Here is a 21,111-nt window from a genome sequence, read left to right as displayed (position 1 = left end):
TATTGTGAGATCTTTGAAGAAAAAGAAATTGCTTCATTTACAAGAAATTAATAACATCCTCTTAAACATTAGTGCATTTCCAGAATCATTTACATATTTTTCATTTTTTCTATTCGCCTGTAGCATGTTGCTATCATTTTTCTTCCTTTCCCCTCCCTTCCCCCAGCTTGATAAATATTCTTCTTGGAGAAAGCAGTGAGTGGAGGAACTGGGAAGCTGCCAGTGACACTATGTGCTGTAAATTCCTGCTTAGGCATCATTTATGACTTCACAATCTAATTAGTATCTCACGCTATGTTAGAAATTTACAATGTCAAAATTGAAGTAATGCAGCGTGAGGTCATAAGCTCTCCTGCATAAGTAGGGCACAGCACTAATGAATTGTGGTATTAATGCACAAGTTTAAATAGAAAACATGTCTTAACAATCAAAACGTCACCTTCGGAAGGATCTGGTGTACGTCAGCATTTTAAATGTGAACATAAGAGGTTGAGCCCTTCAGTTTGACTTCATGACGGTAAAACGGAAATGATAAAATTCATTAGTTCTAAAACACATACAGCTAACACTCATGACAATAACTAGATCTTCCTTTAAAGCCTAGTATTAATAAATGGCAGATAGTTGGACCATAATTATGGCATCTCTGGTACCCAAACCTGAAGCTTTTATAGGGCTTATGCAATTAACTACTTAAATGCATCGTAACACTTGCTTCTCTGACAGGGAAGTATTGATTTTTTAATCATTTTCAAGTCTCCTCCAGCACAAATAAATGTACTACAGTTACAGTTAATGCACTGTGTACACGCATTAAACACTGGCATGACACAATTTATTATTTTGTGATATATGGAACAGAAGACTACCTTTTAGAAAGTAACATTCACACTGTAACATTAGTATTTAAACTAGAGCTCATTAATGCTTGAGAATTCTTGTGCATCAAGACAATGGAAGGCTAAGCACAAAAAGTTGCATCAGTTAAAAAAGGAAAACCTGGGGAAAAAACAAAACAAAACAAAACAGCAACTCAACAACTCTTCACAGGCACAGACGGTACTGAGAATAAATCCATAGCACTAGTCCAGCATGGTACTAAACACTGAAATTAAAAATATTCAAGACTAAAAGATACACTATATATTTTCCTAAAGGTGTCACTGTGGTACCTGTAGCTACTTTCTGAAAGATGAATCGACTACAGTTTTACCTACTTAATTTTTTTTAGTCACGTTCTGTTAAGACACATCTGTCAAAATAATGAGTGCACTACATTTTAGTGGATTCAAAGTCACATTTTGTGTATTTTAATTATGTAGTTTTAATGTCTTGCTATATAATACATATTTAATATATTATAAAGCTAAAACAGTGTTTAAAAGTCTATGATTGCTGCATGCCATTGTGTAGCACAGGGCACAGAGAAGACCAATAAAGACAGATGGTCCATACAGCTTACGTTGAAGTCATATATCTAAATATAGATGTTGCTACACAGGTCATTACAAATAAGCCTTTCCCATGTGTGCATGCACACACATGTACACAAAAATGAAGTTGGTAAGTAAAGAGCAGTTAATTTTGTTTTGTTTGAAATAATATCATTTTAGTTTTAGACTCCAAGACAGATGCCAGCATTTCACTCTGAACAGATGGTAATTCCATCTAATAGTGCATCTCTGTATTAGTAAGGTCTGTTGTGTATACAAACAGTAATAAACACTAGGTAAGGATCAAAATAAATTTTAATTGTTGACATTAAATTCTGGCAGACGTGGTTCTAAGGATACAATACTCTTTTCTCAAGTCTGTCAGGTTTACTAATACAACTGCTAAAGTTTTCCCATCCTCTGCCAGATTCTTATCCCAGAAATAACATATTTACAGTATGACTAAACTTAATAGGTTTACGTATGTTTGAATAACTACTACTCAGCATATTGTAGGTAGGTATTTGAGGATCTTTCCACAGAACTCTTCAATTAGCCATTCTGAATCATTCACAGTGGTAACAATACCAACAAGAATGAAATTTTTAATGATCTTTTATTTGCATTAGGAATGCACTCATACAAATTGAAACATAAATTCAAGGACAAAAGCATCAAGCCTGATTTTTATCATCTTGGAGTTTTCCTTGCAGGTGAAATTACCTGCCTAGCTAGTGGCCATCCATTTCATTTCCGCTACAGTTCAGAGGACCCTGAGATAGTCATAACATTTCTGACGTGATTTTTTTATTTCCCTGCTCTTCACAACAGCACCAGCCATTTAAACAGTAATAGTAAAAAATAATAATAATAATAATACTTATACCTATGGGACAATATTTTAATTTTTTTTAGAAAATTCTTAAGAGTCTGTTCTGGAATTCTCCCCAAAACAAAAAACCTTACACCCCTAACATCATCAAAAGAAAGTTTAATAACATGGCTATGCTACAGTCATATTTCTTTAAAAATAGATGTACTACACAGTATTTTTTAAAAATCGTGAAAAATATATTGCTTCCACCATATGGGACAACCAACGACTCACCAACCGATTTAAGATGCAGCATATTGAGCTGACCATATGTTACAGTGCTGTTGAATGGCTGAGTGATTCATGCCCGTCACATTCTAGTATATCAATTAAAGCTCCTTGAAGTCTGCATGATTTGTGTCTCTGTTATTAAACCCTGCTAATTCATCCCACTTACACATCTGTTATAAATCTCTAGGAGTGCTGCATGATTCATGGCAATCTGTGAGCATGGTACAGCAAATTCTTCTCCTTGTAATTAACAGTAAATTGTTTTACTGCCATGCAATGAATTTTTCAGTTATATTGCAAATGAACTCCTAAATGCACGGTTCTTTCTTAAGAACTGACTTATATCATTAGGCAATTAAAAACTATTGCTTTGAACCAAAAGCTTTTAATCAAGAGAAGTACAACTTAAACATAGCTGAAAACCTTACAAATTTGACATAGAGGAAAAGAACAAACTGAGCTATTTTTGAAGTACGTGTTAGAAGAGGATGAGAGACAAATAACTTTTCAGTCCTTGCTATTTTCCTGAAACTCAGAGTATTTCAACTACAGCTTGCACACTTGGCAAGACAGCTTTGAGCATACACTGTTTATCTCAGAAGTTACCTAAGTCATCTGTCATTACCAAATTTCTCAGATTACTTTACACTTTCCTAATTGTAAAACAGTATCTTTATTCTTGAAATAAATAATTGGATAATTAGCCAGGCTGAATCATCAGAGGATTCCAATGCTGTTCAAGTGTACTTGTCAAAGGTGAAGCAAATTCATTCCAGCTTTGCCTCTGCAGCTTTCTGAAGAGGCTTTGATTTTTTTTTTTCCCGTTACACTCTTGGCAGCAGCCTCAAATTCATGAGTCCATACATCAAGTCAGTAGTTTAACAACAAATGAAATTAAATTCAAAGAAGGGAAACTAATTGAAGGACAGCAACAAAAGTGTTTGGTAATGTGCTTTTTAATATGGTATGCCACATTTGCATGATAATTTTTCCTTTTTAGCATGGAGCAGAAAGTGACTAGCTTAATGAGGGATTATTCAAGACAGGAATGAACAAAATGCATTCATAACTAAGAACAAAGATTGTATTATGAAACGGAAACAGGCAACTGCCGAGAAGTAACTGGATGATTGGTTTATGCATTATGAATAAAAAGGTAGAAAAATATTTATATTAGTATTCACTAATGACTATATATACAAGATTGTTGTAATTAAAATTATAAATTAACATATTAAGAGTGCTTGTTTAATCACTTTGGGTCCTATTCACAATGAAGAGACTTATGTACATGCATGCAAAACAATCTGTGTTTTCAGGCCAGCAGCAAATGGACCTCACATTTCTCTTCTGCAACAAAGGAAAATATACATTACTAATTACCTGTTTAACGTGCATTTGTGATTTTAAAATTGAGGCACAGCATTTTGTAGACAGGCATAAAGAAACGCAATATTTTCATGACAATGGGTTAAGGCTTTTGAAACAGGCTTGCCCTGGAACTTATTCATGAATGGAAAAAAATGGACAAATTACTCAGATTAAAAGGGTAATCAAAAAGAAAACGACATCAAGGAGTGCAAGACAACCCAGAAAGCCCATCAGCATCATTACCCCAGTAAACCCAGAGGCAACTCCAAAGACACCAATACAACTGCTTCAGAAGTCTGCCAAGAAGCCAGATGCAGCTGGTGCTGGAAAAATATCTTCTACAAATTAGCTTCTGAATCCTATAATTGCCATCAAAAGCAAAGGATCGCTAATACAATGTGCTGGGGTAAATGGCAGCAATCACAAAGCCATACTTTGGTGTCTCAAAAAAAAAAAAAAAAAAAAAAAAAAGGGTTTTTTAAATGAAGTTGAAAAAAATTGAAGAAGGGCAAAGGAAAGACAAACTTAATTACAAGAAATAAGCTCAGTCACACAGCAGTTAATGAAACATAGCTGTATAGATTGTTTAAGGCACACTTTGACAGACATAGAGAAGGGTAGGATAAGCAGTAGTACCGGTCCAAGCACTTGCATGGCTAATTCCATCCTGCTGAAATCTTCTAAATTAATGGGAATAAGAAAGCTTTTATCCACCTATGTATAAATATGATTTGAGACCTGTGAAGCCAACTATACACATATTCATGACTGAACATGCCAAAAAGAGGTTCTGTTATTGTCCTGTCACCTTCTCTTCGTGTACCCAGGATGGGTTAATTCCCTTCTTCCATTTTCTTGATGTACTTAAATTTTTCAACCTATACTGCACTACTTTGAAACACTGATCTACCAATGCTTCTTAACACCTTAGGAGCCTGTTATGAACCAGGAATTTCCATGCAAATTCTTTTACTGATCACACTTCCTTCCTATTTATTTTCCTGGTTCCATTTGCTTTTGTGAAAGCTTCCATCTAGCTTTATTATAAAATAACTTAATTAGTACAAATTCCATTTTGTTCACTCAAACCTCTCCCTCTCCTTACATTCTTCTAGATCAGATGTCACCTTTTACAACCATTTACAAATGATTATGACTGTACTGTACTATGACTGTAGTGGTAAAAGGGAAATTTTTTGTCAATCTGACAGACACAAGCATGCATGGCTGATTTTAACTTCCTTTTTCACTCTCAGCTAAGCTACTCACGCGATGTCGCCGATACAGACACCTATACTGAACCATGTTAGAAGGGATCTGCTTGTTAAAATAATTCAGAAGAAACCAATCGATTTAAGTTTACTCCAAAAGACTTCTCACTAAAAGATCAGCATACTGTTACTGCTGCTCCTATAATCTGCAGAAATCTCTTTTTTTTTTTATATATATTTTACATTCTACCTCAAAATCTTACAATACTTCCTCAGCCTTTTTGTTTCCAGCAATTCAATGGCATTGTTTCTGTCTGTATATTTGCTGTATTACACCATGTAAAAAGCACGTTGCCAGAGAAATTATCCTAACAAACGAACAAAGGTTTAAATTAACTTGAGATTTCTAGGCACTGGCAATTCTAAAAGCAGCTCCTTTACTAGTTTACCTCAAGTGGCCATACCAAAATTATAGCCATCACAGAACCCATTGATATAAAGGCTCCATATGATAAATTCCATAAATGGAAGGGTTAAGAGATGATTTTCCATTCTCCTCCTCAAGATCAGAGGTGAAGAACTAATGTAATTTAGTATAAGCTCTAGTCCAACTTGGAGCACAGTTCCAAGCTCCTGGACTATTATGGTGTGAGGGAACCGTTATGCTGGAGCACATTGCAGTTGAGACTTCCTCCAAAATCACCCTCTGCCAGGGCATGGAGGGTGAGTGGCACACAGCCAGGGAGATGGTCATCATGCCAGGGAGACATTTCTTCATGAAGAGCAGCTCCTCAACAGCACTAGAAAGGCAATTTTAATTTCATTTTGCACTGTTCGGTGACATAAATAGGCTATTAATGGACTAAGATTTGATCATCTATTTTTACAAATAACAAGACTGGCTTTCCTTAATCGTTTCCCAAGTTCAAACATCCTTTAATCAAATGTCATCACAAAAGTATTTTTAATTTTCTATAAAACTACAGATTTCCAATACTTCCCAAAATTGAACTTGTACACAAAAACTGAAGGTTGTTAAACAAATGAAATGAAAAATTGAACAAAAGATAAAATGGCATGTAAAATTAAAATGTTTTACTCTTTAAGTTTGTCAGAATTTAAGACATTGCATTAATATGCTTTAAAAAAGGAAACCCATAAAGGACTCTGCTTTCAAGGCCTACCATAGCAAGCAAGAAATGCTACACTGCAAAACAGCTAACAGATTAGGATGCATTTGTTATTCTATTCTGCATTCTTCTGTCTTATTAATGTGAAAAATCTCTAAGAATTAACACAACCATGGAGAAGGCAGTCATAAACAAGCTGTCAAGCATAACAAAGCTATCGTTTCTGATTCTTTTTATAAATGTATGAATGCAAAGTTGGATGATTTGTAGTAATAAGGTGTGCCATTTAGGTCACACCTTTGTTTCCATGGTTATCAACTTAGACTGGACCTGTGTTCCTTATATGTCTATGTGCTCTGAAATCAATTCATACAAGACACTGTAGCTGACCAGCTTGAAACTTTGTGAAGCGTCAGTATGAGGAAACAAATCTTCATATTAACATTTCAGGAAGAGAGAAGACTGACAAAGCAATCTTTATTCTCAGACACACACACAAAAAAATACAATGAGTTAAGGAACACAACAGGAGGCATCTTCCCCTTGAAAACAAAAAGTAAAGGCAATTAAACTGAGTAAGACTGAGGGCATAGTGGACATCATATCTCAGTAGCCCACATTCCCCTTCATTTCACATATATAAACCTAGATATTTACTGACTTCGAGCTACTCATTTCCTTCCTGGCAGCTCCTGTATTTCTTCACTGATTATACGGAAGACCTTTGACGGAATTCAGAAAACCTCAATAGAGTCCATGGAGCCTATGAAAACATTCTGCACAGAAATTCAGATTTCTTTCTTACAGGAAACCAAATTTAATAAAACAGATAATTTCAAAGATCATAATCACAACCACCATATGATAGCTACACTAAATACTAAACTGCAGATGGTAATATTGTGAAAATAACTAGTGCGTTTTAAATGCCTATACAAAAGCAAACCATAACGTTAAGTAGTCAGCAGGTAGGTCACCAGCATGACCTAACAACTTTTCTGTCAAAAACTTTTTGATCCTTGGACACAAATGTCAACCTCTTCCTCAAAGTAAATGCAAGCTTCCTTCCTGTCTGTTCTGTATGAATCCTTATTTTATTCTGAATTTGTAGGAAGTTAGTACACTAGAAATTCCCTGATGTGGCTGAAATTAGCTCACAGAAATTTTTTTTAAGGTTGCACAGCCACAGGTACGCAACTTAAGTATCACTTTTTTAGGGAAGAATATACATACATATCTGCAAGATATCTTAAATTTCAGGGGTTAAATAAGCATTTTGAAAACAGCAGACCTCCAATTCTGACATACAGATATGCTATGTAGCTATGTTAGTCAAGCACAAAAATCGTACAACTCTTTCTTTGTGGATTATGCAAGGCACCACATAGTACACATTCCTCATGCCTTGTTATGCAAATGAGACAGATTAAAAATACAGCATCAGAAATGAATGAGCTCCACATGTATGTACAGTTACAGCTTAATGAAACAGGTTAACATATATATCCATATGTATATATAACTTGCAGTTGAGAGAGTAGTACACATACTCTATTGCCATAATGTACATCAACTATTTGTTGAAAACATTGTTTTGAATCTGTCAAGATGAACAAATAATAATTAAGAAAGTCACTGTATTAATACAACATCTATTCCTGTCACTCTGCATCAGATTATGATAACATTTAAATGTTATTTCAGAAATCACATGTCAGATTTGCACTTAGATATAGTTTCCTTACCAGCTGCCAAAGTTTGCCCCATTCCTGGCTCACTGGTAACACAACCAATTTGATTGCAGAGTGTAATAGTGAAGTTGTATGTTCTGTAAGGTTTTAATCCTGTTGCTATATAGGAAAGTTCATGAGCCTCTGCAATGTGTAAAACCTGCCAAGCAAAGAAATGAGAAGGTAACAACTGGTTAACAATATTAACGAGTAGGAAGGAAAATAAAATATTTGTCTCTGAATTTTTAGGTTCTTTCATTTATATGTGGAAAAGCTTGCAGAGACCAATTGAGGGAAAGGATTATTTTGGAAAATCTTAACAAGCTAGGATTTAAACAACAATACTTCCCATCACACTGTTTTATGAGGTGACAAGACAGGTCCTAAGTGGATAAATGAGGAAACAAAGTTATTGCCTCGTAAAACTGTGTGGTGGTGCAGTTATCACTACAAACTGTACAGCTACAATCCTGGTGATGAAGATGACACTACGAAGTGGCAAAATCTGACCAAGTGCAGAATGACGTAGTTAAGAGGCACTGGGAGGAATGGGAATAATTAATGCCTACAAACATTTGAATCTGCCTCATTTGAATTATTTAAGTTATTAGTTATAGGGAAAGTACGTAAGATGTTATATCTTGGATAACTTCTTTATCAGATGATTATTTACATGAAAAATCTTGCTAGCCTGAGATCAGAAGCAATTTACTTTTACAACTGTTGACTCAGTAGATAATTGTAAGGTAAAATAATGTAATCCCCATTTTATAGACTAACAAGCTGAGGCCAATCTGTGGTAACACTGAAAGCTGAAATTCGGTTCTGAGCTAGGAAGTACAATATCAGAGCATCAGTTCCACTCCTACACTCTCATCATATAAAATGTTTCTTTGCTCAATCCTCAGCTTTTAGCTTACGATTACTGCTGTGGTATTTGCTTTCCAAACCTAGTCACTCAAAAATAATAAGATCATTTTAAAACCATTTGTTCAGCTATTATAAATTTGTTTCTCTGCTATTTTAGGTTTCCCCAAAGACTTTCCCCCCTTTTTTTATGCAGAGACCCAGAAAGTTACCTTTTTTAATGTAAGAATGGTCTCCTCAAAACAGTGTCTTTAAGCATGTTAGCAAATGTAGCAATATAAAAAATGTCAGAATTTGCAAAGATCAAGGTGAATGTTGCTCAGACGGATCCCTCAATTTTGAATCATAATCACTAGTGAAAACAGATCTCAGGAATATAACTTTAAACCCAGGAGTAATGTATAATATTACAAAGCAGTCAAGATAAATTGAGAGGTGAAAAACTTGCATCAATGTATGTATCTAAAAATCAGGAAAATAAATCAGGAAAACACCAAGGAGGATGTCAAACTTAATCATTTCTCTTGTTACCATATACTAAAAAACTTACGGTAAAATCATACCTGGGAAAATGTTGGCAAGAACCTTTGCTCAGTCATCAAACTGATGCTGTATCCCACCACTTCTCCTCTTGATAAATTATCTTCAGGTTTCTTCCATGATACATTGAGGGAATATGGGGAAAGAGGGAATACTGATGGAGATGGCATAAACACCGGGGCTGAAATACAATAACATCTATAAAATAATGCAGATTGTAATGCAACACTTCACATAGTATTTGTAAAACATCATTTCAGGCAGTCTTTTCCAATCAAATCCCTTTTTAACCACATTTTTGAGTCTAACTGGAATTTTCTTATTATTTTAATAGACATTAAAAGTACATAATTCCCCTCTTTTCCGCTCTGGTCACAGATGCAGAAGAAAACTTTGCCTACATCTTCAAAGAAACACTAATAGCCACAAGTCTGAAACCCTTCAGCAGGAAAGTAAGTACACAGAGATGAAAAAGTCTTGAACAAAAAACTTCATGCAACCTGGGAAAAAACCGATAAAAGCAAAAAGTGTTCAATACTTCAGCATCTTAAAAGCTATTTTGTTTGCTAGGCCAGTTTGAAATTAACGTGTCTCTCACTTCCTACAAAACAGTTCCCTTGTCTTCCATAGCTGAATCTGTAAAAGGATTGTTTGCACTGCAGTTAAATCCCCACCTGATTACTTTGTAATAATAGGATACCAACTCGCAGCGCTTCTGTTATGTACAAACAACCACACTAATGGACCTCTTCCCAAACACAATTTAACACTTTTATAACATATAGTATTTAAGAACAGATAAGCACAAAGATTCATTCCAAAAGGGGAATTAGTTTAGCCAACTCTTCTTCAGGAGCAAATGACTGAGGACATGATTTTCACACTTTCGGCAAACAAAAGCAACAATCATGTAATGGAGATACTTAATTGCACAACAGAGGCTAAAAACAAAAAAAAAAAACCAAAAAAAAACCAAAAAAAAACAGACTAAAAAAGTTAGATTTCTGATTCTGAGCTGAAATAAGTAGCTGCTATTTCAGAATAATAATTGAAATGGCAAACTGTTTTGAAAATTTGATAAAAGGGGTTAAGATAAGAGTTATTGTAAAATGATTCCCAAAATTCCTCAAAAATAAATAGTTCATAATACAACAATCGGTCACCATATAGGCTTATGAAAAGTGTCAAGTATTCTACTCCCAAAAAAGTTGCTGTTTAAAGTTCTTCGAAAAAAACTGTTCTCTAAGTTAGCAAATCCTCCTTTCAGGAAAACAAGTTGAAAATCCTTCTTGGACAACATTCCTGATTCATAACAACTGTTAATACATTGGAAACAGATTGGTTCTGTCACATATGCCTTTTTCCTCTTACAGTCACACAAAAACACTGGGAAAACAGCAAAGAACTCAAACACTGCTTGGTAGATTTCGCATCTTGCAGTCTTGAAATTTTCAAGTGACATTTTTAAGAATACAATTGTATGCTGAACAAAATGGTTTTTGCTAAGCGTGCTGGGTTATGAGATAAATTGACTTTTGTTTTAAATAGTTTAAAAAGTTTTCTCAATTTTAATCACTCCTGAACACATTTTGATAAAAAAAAAAAAAAAAAAGCACCAGATAAATTCTAATGTATCTTTTCCTTTACATTTTAATGAAAAAACTTAAACCAGTACTTACCAGCTTCTGCTGTTCGTCCTGATATCCAATCTGAAGATATGCTACCTGCCATGTTTACTGCTAACACATAAAATTCATACTCTGTGAATGGCTCAAGGTCAGAAACTGTGGTACTGGTCTGCGGTGGAGCTAAGGCATTTTCATTAGCAGACTCCAGAACTGGTTGAGGGCTGAGCCACCCACTGCTTTGGAAAACACGAATTTCAGGAGGAGGTTCATCATCAAATGGTTTTACTTTTTTTCTCATATAAAGTTCATATCTTATGATTATACCTAGGAAAGAAAAAGAAAGAAAAAAGTCATCATAGAATCACAGGATGGCCTGGGTTGAAAAGGACCTCAACTATCATCTAGTTTCAACCCCTCCTGCATGGTGGGGTTGCAGGGCCACCAACCACTAGACCAGGCTGCTCAGAGCCACATCCAGCCTAGCCTTAAATGCCTCCAGGGATGAGGCATCCACAACCTCCCTGGACAACCTGTTCCAGTGCATCACCATTCAATGAGTTGAGAGCCTTCTCCTAACATCTAACCTAAACCTCCCTTGTCTTAGTTTAAAACTATTCCCCCTTGTCCTGTCACTATCAATCAGTGTAAACAGTCATTCCCCCTCCTGTTAATTAATAAAGTAACAGGAAAAAAATTGCATTTAATCTGTTTCTGCAGTGCTATTAAAAGAACAACACTAGTACATTTAAAAGTCCTAATTATTAGAAGAGTTAATATCATAAAACTTATACCATAGAATGTCTTACAGAATAAATCACACACATAAACCTCTATAATTTATCAGCCAAACACTCACTTTAAGATTTCTTGCATTAAGCTAATTTCTCCTTCGTACAATTTGGGCATTTGATAATAAACACCTGAATTAAGAGAATATTTTTATTTTTTATTTTTTATATAACAGATAAGAATTTTGAGTGACAGTTAAATGCTAATTTTTCAGAATCAACTACTGAATAGTGGTGGTAGATGTGGAAGATTTCCATCAGAGTAAACATTTTACTCATTTGGGAAGAATATCACCCCTTTGGAAAAAAAAAAAATGCTATGAAGAGATGCATGATCCCAGGTGGATCTAGAAAGCAGCCTAGCTCCAAAAACAGAGTGCAAGAGAGTTGACTAGAAGTTTTCAAAATAAGAGATATAGTGAAGTCAGAAGATAGATAATTTCTGTAATATATTCATGCATGAAATCTGAGAGGTGGTTTAGGAGAAAAACAAACTCTTCCCTTGTCTTTTACAAAGACCCACAAATCTAACCCAATATTCAAAAGAGATGTAAAAGGATTGCATAAAACTTCCTGCACAGGCCATTGTGCACAAATAAAGGCTGTGAAGGAAAGCACAGATCTCTCATGATTTATGTTAAGATGCAAGAGTATCCACAGCAATTTTCAAGACCCATATAGTTAGAATAGCCTCTCTAAATGCTTAAAAGCATTCTTACGCAGGCATCCTCCCTGTCTAACCTGTTAATAGCCGGCAAGTAAGATATTTGAACAGCTCCCCATACAGCTCAGTGAATAGAGAAATACACTCATTTTGTGAAGACGCAAAAAGGTTTGTTTTAGCATGTATAAATATCTGTGCCTGTAAATGCAAGTTCACAAAGCTCAATTGCACATATATTGAAAGATAAAGTGTTTACTAGTAAAATCTGTGGCATCACAAAAGTATCCTACAACATCTGTGTTCTCAGATTCAAAAGTCTAAAATATTATTAGGCAAGTTAGACCAGCAACTCTTGGCAATGGCCTAATCCCTAACAAAGTTACATTGGTAACAGAATTAGTTACTACACATGACGGATGGTTTTAAAGTAGACTTCTCTGCTAATCCTTAGATTTCTTTTTCATAACTATTGCCTGCTTATTTATGCTTTATATGGCAACACTGTCACATCTGTCTGAACCCAGCAATCTGGCAAATTAGGAAAAATTAATTTTACTGTAGATGTTTAAGTATGTGATTTTTCATTGCAGCAGATGCCACTAAGGGCTAAATCCTGGATCCAACAAATTTAGTTGGAGCTTTGGACTCCAAAATAAAAATAAAAAGAGACTCCAAAAATATATTTAGTGGCATCAGACAGGCAAATTCAGATGATGCTTTACCTTATTCTCAGTTTATGTCACACAGATTAGAATAGTCTAAACCAATCTGCAAACATACTTTGTCCTTCTTTGCAAAATCTTTGATTTATGAAAATAAATGTATGTCCTACCATTTGGCTTCTCAGGTGCTGACCATTCCACAGACAGTTCTGTAGAGCTGATGTTTTCTATCACCGGTGGTTGCAGGCCTTCTGGAGGAGCCTGTGCAGTAATTACTGTCACTGGCTGGCTCTTTAAGCAACCTCCACTAGTACAAGCTTGTACAGAAAAAACATACTTTGTAAATGGCATGAGATTCCAAATAATTGCTGAAGTTTCTAAGCCTTCATATTGGCCACAAGGCTGAAGATCAACCAAGACAGTACATGTCAAAATGTATTTGTCTATGGGCCCAGAATCATTTGAGGGGGTTGTCCAGTAAAGCAAAGCAGAGTGGTGACTAACAGGAAAGACGGGATTTAAATGCAAGCTTCCTGTAGGTGTCCCAGACTTGGTTCTGTATGTCACCGAGGCACTTCTAGTAAAACCATGTATATTGCTGGCTTGGACATAGTAGGAGTAGAAGGTATATGGAGATAAAGCAGTATCGATGAAGGTATGAACACCTAAAACAAACAGGTGAAAAGAAAATTTTCAGTCTACCGCATTGAAAAATAAATCTTACTTTGCATACTTATAGTCTCTCCAGCAAGCTCAAGGTGTAAGATATTTCTGCATGTTTGCATGCTCTGCTTGAGATCACTATGATTGCTGTAACTTCTCAACTTCCAATTTTAATATTCCACTGCACACGGGCATCACTAGAGATATAATATTTCTGCAGAATTTCTCCTAGTTCCTGCTTTAATCATGAACCCAATTAATGCAATTATCTTAGTAATTGTTGCTTGGGAATAGTGCTGATTTATATTTTAAAGGATTAATGTTAACGGATCTGATGTAGAAACAGAATACAAAAACATCGTGAATTTTTACACCTTTGTTTTTCATTTATTTTATAGCGTAAGACCAAATCTTTCACCTCTCTCTGTCTCCACTTCCTCACTTCCAAAATAGTGCTTAACATTTCCTTTGTAAAGCACATGATCTTAGATAAAAAATGAAACAGAAGTTCAAATAATTATTTAATAAGTATAACCTGAAGTCTGTATTTACCTTCCTCACTCTCCATTACTCTAGACAAGCTTTATAGCAGCCATGACCACAAATATCTCCTGAGCAAGCCACAGAAGCAGTTACGCATCTTGGTCAATGCCCAGCCATGGCATGATAGGAATTTCTACTGATTAATACCACCCATGGTTTTCTTCAATAAATAGTGAACAGTGAGCAACTGACTACATGCTAGAGCATGAATGCTCTTAAGCTTCTTCAAAGCAAATGGAGCACACGCAGCTATTCTAAGTCTTCTCTGTAGATCTGTACTGGCAAGACAGTCCTGGGTACAACTTCACAACAATCAGAAAATAATTTGTATTGTTAACTATTCAAACCATAGTACAAAAGCAGCAGCGTCAGCCCAGTAATTGCTCACAGTGCTTCCGCAGCACCGTGATCACATAACATATCACTGGAGTTCAGCAGTAAAGGGATCAGGCAATCTCTGATACTTTAGGCAAGTTTCCAAAATGGCCCCAACAGCAGCAGCGGTGGTTACTGTGATATCTGTGTGCACTGCAAGACTTTGGATTGAAACTGGCAAAATTATTCAGTGCTGATCAGCAACTAATCACTGTCTGGTAAACTTTATTTCAAGAGGAGTACAGGCTAGATAAAACTGGATAAAAATAATAAAAATTGAAGGTTCTACATTTCTTGGGCAAACAACCTGCCATCTACGGAGCAACATTTTTAAGTAATTAGGATCACTGTGATTTGAAGTTAGAACCAGAAGTAACTTTGCTTTTCAACCACGTGTTAGAGGAAGAATTTCACATTATCCTCAAGACAGGTTGATATATACTAAGCCTCTGATTTCTGAGAGTAGTTAACAAAACAAGTGGCCATTCTGCAATACTATCAACACAATCTCCAGGCTAATTTAGAAGATTATTCTTGATTTTCCATGTGGAATTCATTGTTTCTATAAAACTCTCCTTTGGTTATAAGATAATGTTTGTCCAGATGCACTCACAGAGCATTTCATATGCATTACAAATTCTATGCTACACTGAGAAAAAAGTAAAAAAAAAAAAAAATAATAATAAAAAAAAAGCAATATCAAAAGTTCTGATGGCATTAACAAAATATTTTATGGTATTCAAATACCAGCAGATGAATTTACATCACTAATAAGATGGATTACCAGAAAATGTAAAAAAAAAAAAAAATTCCTTTTAAATCAAATCACTGTTTTCACAAATTAAAAATTTTGTTACACAGAAATATGCTCATCTCATTCATTATCCAGCTAAGCACATTCAGAATTTTTTACCCTTACAGTAAGTACAGTTACGAATTAACATCATCAACAATGTACTCTGAGTTTCAAGTATGTGACAGAACAGAAATGTATGACAGCAAAATATAATCTTGAAATGACTTCCAACTTTTACTCTATTTATATTAAAGGAGTTGACATATTTTCTATTAGCACTACAAACTTTTTGTAATGATTCTTTCTATCCTGTCACTTGATCCCATGCATGCATTTCACATCCTTCTTCATAGCATTACACTACAAAGTGTCAAGTCAAGCATAAGCCACACACAGTAATCAATTGTAACAAAACAGAATGAATCAGAACATAAAACAAACAGACAGAAGAAAACATTTTGTAAGCTAAACAATTTGTCCTTCCACTGAAAAAAAAAAAAAAAAAAAAACAACCCTACTTTTCCCTTTTATTACAGGGTAAGTATCAATAATGAGAAAAACTCAACTTCTTTAAAGCACTAATGCTCCACTGGAAGGAAAATGCAACAAAGCAGCTGCAAACTGGGAAATCAAAGTCTAGCTATATTAAAACACACCTGTTCTTTTAAAAAGCACTTGTATACAGTATTACATAAAAACAGGATCCAAATCCATCTCCTTTTCTTTGATAAGAGGATCAATACTAGCACAAAATGGCCTTTCCAGTTATGACAGAGTGCCAAATCCTTGAGGATTGCCTTCTGAGGATCTCTTTGCAAGCCTCAACATGAGAGAAGTGGTGCTGCAAAAGGCAAATCAGGAGATACACTGATAGCTCAACAGAAGGTGCTAAAAGTAAGACCTCAAAAAGCTTTCCTAATCTGTTAACAGTTTAAAAACAGGAGGATGAAAAAATAAAAGAGTTTAAGCATTTTATGGGCACTTCCATTCACTCTAATTCTTTTTGGAGCCTATGTGTTCTTGCACAGAATGCTTTTAGTAAGTTTGTTCCTTTGGATTGAAAAGTAAAAAAAAAAAAAACAACTATTGCGATTATGTGCAACTCACTTTGCTGATTTTAGACCAGAGTGCTCGTTTCTTTCATGGAAAAATAATAAAAACCACCAACTAAAGAAAGACAGAGTAATGTACTCAAAACCAAAAAGAATGATGATGACAAAGCAGAAACAAGAAAATGTATACATACATTTAAAGCAATACAAGTGTATGCACAAAAACTTACTGTAAGGGTAGTAGTCTTCAGCTGTATAAATTTCCGCCTCATCCCTATATAACAGGTAAATAAGGTGATTAGAATTTGGAGAGTCGGGGGAATTCCATGAGAGACTGATAGCAGAGGAATTGAGAACTTCTCCTGTAGGAGGCGGTTGCTGGAACGGAGCTAGAACACATACAAAAACAGAGTATTTAACAAGGTAGGTAATCAGCAGCCACACAAATAAATTACGACAAAAAGAAAGTGGCATATAAAATATGGTTCTCTTTAAGCTTTTTTCCTTAAAGGAAAGCTTTTATGGAAGCATACCTTCGCTCAGGAAAGAATTTCAAATAAGTTGAACTGAGCCATCCAAATGGTCTCCATGAAAGCTTTTTATCCAAGTACAAACTTAAATATTCAAACAAATGGCAATTATGAATAATTCCCATTTTTCTTTTTTTTTTTTTTTCTTTTTTTTTAATACTTTTCACAATCTCCATAAGGAGGAACATACCTTTCTTTATCTTGTCTTTTTTTTTTTTAAAGGATTAATTCCATTTTAGTATAGGCCAGGAATAAACATCTTCTAATAGAATAGAAATGGAATCTCTAACTAAGTACATATTTTACTAACGTGTTACAATAAGTCTATCTAATTAAGTGACATAAAACAATGGGGCAAATTGTGAAGGTTATTAAAGCAATTCACTTCTATTTCAATGAAATTTAAATCAATGAGAGTGAGGCATCTTAACATTTTAAGAAATAGGTAGGTTTGAGATTCTTATTTACCAAAATATTACTCTAGCATCTCTATTAACTATAGAAAAAGTACTACTTAATTGCACAATTATCAATAAAGAGAAAAACAAGTTTGGAAATCACTACCCAAGTCTCGCAGAATTAGAAAGAGAAATAAAAGTTTTTGGTATGTCAGCATTAGAAACATATAACTTCTTATTCATTTTTCTCCATTTATAAACTATCATCTAAATTATGTGGATATTTGTTTAATATATACAGTTCAAGAAAGCATAATTAAAAATCTATTCAGGCAAACTAACAGAGGAAAAGAAGCAAGGAACGAAGCTACACACAAAATGACGTAAGTACTGCAATTCACACAAGTGATAGCTGTAGAGAATTATGCTGATGGGTCTTATTACGTATGGGTTTTTCTTATATACCTAAAATAACAGTTGAAATTCCTTATTTAAAATAAAATAATGAAAAATCTATTTCCTACTGAGGTCTATCAGCCAAGAAATTGCAGAAAATATTTCAAGAGTTTATTGGATTGAAGAGAGCAAAATCTTTATCTCCCATTAGAAAGAATATGTTGTTTCACTGCAAATCTACAGCTTTCGATTTCAGCTGAATTAGGAAGTGTTAGCTTTATAGTGATAGCAACTTAGATTTGCACCTGTAATTAAAATGAACAAAATACTGTGTTACAACACTAAAAATCACACATACCAAAGCAAGGCAAAGCTCCATTTCTCTACATAATGTATGAGGGTTGCTCTGAAAGTAGTGCCTCCTATTTTATTATGCTGGCCCTCGACACTGAAGGCAGATGTTGGTGGTATGGCAGTAGAGACTGAACCTTCCCAACAGTGTTCCATTACATGCTATTACCTTGTAATAGATGGCAGCAGAGGGGCACTCTCACAGAATGGCATACGACAAGGAAGCGCATACAAAGCAAGGACTGTCAATGAATTTCTCCATGAAAAAAAAAAAAAAAAAAAAAAAAAGGCACCCACTGGCAAGCGTTAACACTAGCTGAGTGTTTTTGTAGATCAAACAGTGGATGTGAGCACAGTGAGATGGTGGTGAGTAGTGCATTTCAGCAGTGGCAGCAATGGCCTGAAAGGCCATGTGGATTTTTACAAACGCAGTATGCAGGCTCTTGTTCATTGCTGGCAAAAATGAATAGCCAATGGTAGTGACTACACTGAAATACAGTGTTTTGTAGCTGAGAATTTTCTGTATCAAACACTGCTTTTGTGGTCTTTGCATCTGTTGTCATTTCCATGGAAAAAAAAAAAAAATAGGAGGCAATACTTTCAGAGCAACCTAAGAGCTATCACCTCTGGAAACAGATCTGACTCTTCACTCTATTCATATTATTGTGCATTCTGCAATTTGCAATGCACATTATTTGAAATTCAAATGTATTTACAATCCAAATTCAAGCAGGAATCAAAGTGTCCCTGTAAACAAACTCTTTGTGCATATACAGATCTGCTTGCAAGTCTGTAGTACACATATATTACAAAGATATATCACATGTAATCGCCTATGCAGAATACATGTCATGAAAGAAGATTGAGAAACACATAGAAATTGCTTGGGAACACCTAAACCTGTTGTTGCATTACACATGGCTTCTTGTGCTAACTCGCAATACAACCAGTCATGTCATTATTAATTAGGTCTGCTGATGGAAGTTACCAATTACCATCTCTAGAGTATCTCATTCAGTGGTTATGAGAATTTTTAAGACTGAGCTTTTAACTGCATATGACAGTCGAGTGTGCCACAACAACTTTTTCATTCTTAGCACAGGTCCCAATCAGAGTTTGTCACTGTATAGTATCGTCCCTCAAAGCTCAGAATTAAAGACGACAAAAAAATGAGTTTTCTTATTACATATAATGCTTTTGCTCTCCTGTAAAATCCCCGCCATCAAAAAGACAGTGCACCACCAGTGAGCAATGTGAACATTTCATTTTGACACAAAGTCTTGCCACCTCTTCAAATCCAGACACACAGCAAGGACAAAAGAACAGATATGCCATTGCAACATGACTCTTTACACTTTGTGATCAGGCCACCAGCACAACATTAGCCAAACCTCGTACACCCCAGTTTACAATGCTCTGATCATAGCATGTATTTTCCCACTGACTGAAAAAAAACAAAACCTGCATGAGGAGAAAGGCAAAGTTATGCTGCACTGAGGACCAGATTTTTAATTAACTTCAATTTTTCTGTTTTTTAGACCTTCTGAAGGCAGGTCTTCTGATTTCTGTCAAAGGAAAAAAAAAAAAGGGGGGGGGGGGGGGACTACTTAACTGTAAGTTGTACAAATATTTTTGCATTCATGAGATTAAAAGGAGAATTCTTCCTTTGTCACTGAAAAGAAAGCACTAGAAAGTGGAAGGAACCTATAGGTTACCTCTCAAGTAGGTTAGAACAGCAAGTGAGCTGCATGTGTGACATGGAACATACTGTACATGCAACAGAAAAGGTTCCTAAGATACTGACAGCAGAAACTACAAACTTACGGGGCAAGAAATACGGAGGAAAAAGAGTCAGACCCAGTTTTAGTACTGATGAACTAATTTTACACTTCTTAATTCAATAAATAAGCATCAATTTGAAAGATGCTTTTAAGGCCTAACATCCACTTACTTTTACTGCAGCCAAATAGGTTGTGGACATCCAAATTACTGGCATCCGGAACACAGTTGTCACATTTCAAGCCAGTTACAAATTGTTTACAAACACATTGTCCAGTAACAAGATGACAAGTACCACTAATGGCTCCTGCAGGATGACAATTACAGTGCTGACATCTATAAACAAAAGCAAACCAAGGAATTGATCAAAACACATTAACACTTCAATTAAGCACAGTAGGGTTTTGTTTAAAAGATTCTTGTGTGACACAATGAAAAAAATCATAAAAAGTTAACTAGCCTGAGACACAGCAGAAAATCCATTAGCCTAAAAGAAATAAAAGTAATTTTTAAAAGTTGCACACATTAAAAATTAAAATCTCAATGCCAGAATGATATTTTGATCTATATGAAATCTGCTCAGAATTAAAGCTCTATCAAATGCATAGTAATATTTGGTGATAACTACATTACACACTCAGTCCTGCAGTGCTTTCATGTACAATGTTTCCAGCACAGAGTTTAGGGTAACACATGCAGTCAGTTTTACTGGTTCCTGCACAAAACATCTGCTTTAATGAAAGCCTGGTTTTTGCTAAAATGAGAATAATTTCAAACAGAAGCAGCTTGAAGGAGGAAAAAAAAAAAAAACAAACAGCAAATGAAGGAGAAAAAATGTGAAGACAAACGCTGAGAAAATCTGATTAAAATAGCAAAAATAAGCAAAGTAGGAGAAACGTGAATATTTTAACAGAAAGCTCATTTTATTTGCTGCCTGAAAGACAAAACTGAAAATAATTGAAGTGAATATTTAACTAGATGGTTAAATTAATCTTTATGTGTAATAAAAATAAATAAAAGCATCTGCTCATACAAACACTAGATATCAATTCTGTAAATCTTCCTGGTAAAAGTAGAGTACTTTCTGGAATAATTTTTG

The 21,111-nt window shown here is 35.0% G+C and overlaps 1 protein-coding gene across 1 annotated transcript in view; it reads right to left on the bottom strand.

Annotated features, from left to right (window-relative positions):
- USH2A (usherin) overlaps positions 1–21,111 on the bottom strand; it is a gene marked incomplete at both ends in the record, with an annotated part of 372,871 nt that overhangs the window by 277,947 nt on the left and 73,813 nt on the right. Inside the window, 6 exons of the mRNA XM_079550589.1 lie at positions 7,996–8,140; positions 9,411–9,568; positions 11,067–11,339; positions 13,300–13,794; positions 16,789–16,947; positions 20,185–20,348. Coding sequence (XP_079406715.1) covers positions 7,996–8,140; positions 9,411–9,568; positions 11,067–11,339; positions 13,300–13,794; positions 16,789–16,947; positions 20,185–20,348 — 1,394 coding nt within the window. The remainder of the gene's footprint in view (positions 1–7,995; positions 8,141–9,410; positions 9,569–11,066; positions 11,340–13,299; positions 13,795–16,788; positions 16,948–20,184; positions 20,349–21,111) is intronic.

This window comes from Tetrao urogallus (assembly GCF_951394365.1).
Source record: "Tetrao urogallus genome assembly, chromosome: 2".
NCBI lineage: Eukaryota > Metazoa > Chordata > Aves > Galliformes > Phasianidae > Tetrao > Tetrao urogallus.
This window is presented reverse-complemented; position numbering and strand designations above follow the sequence as displayed.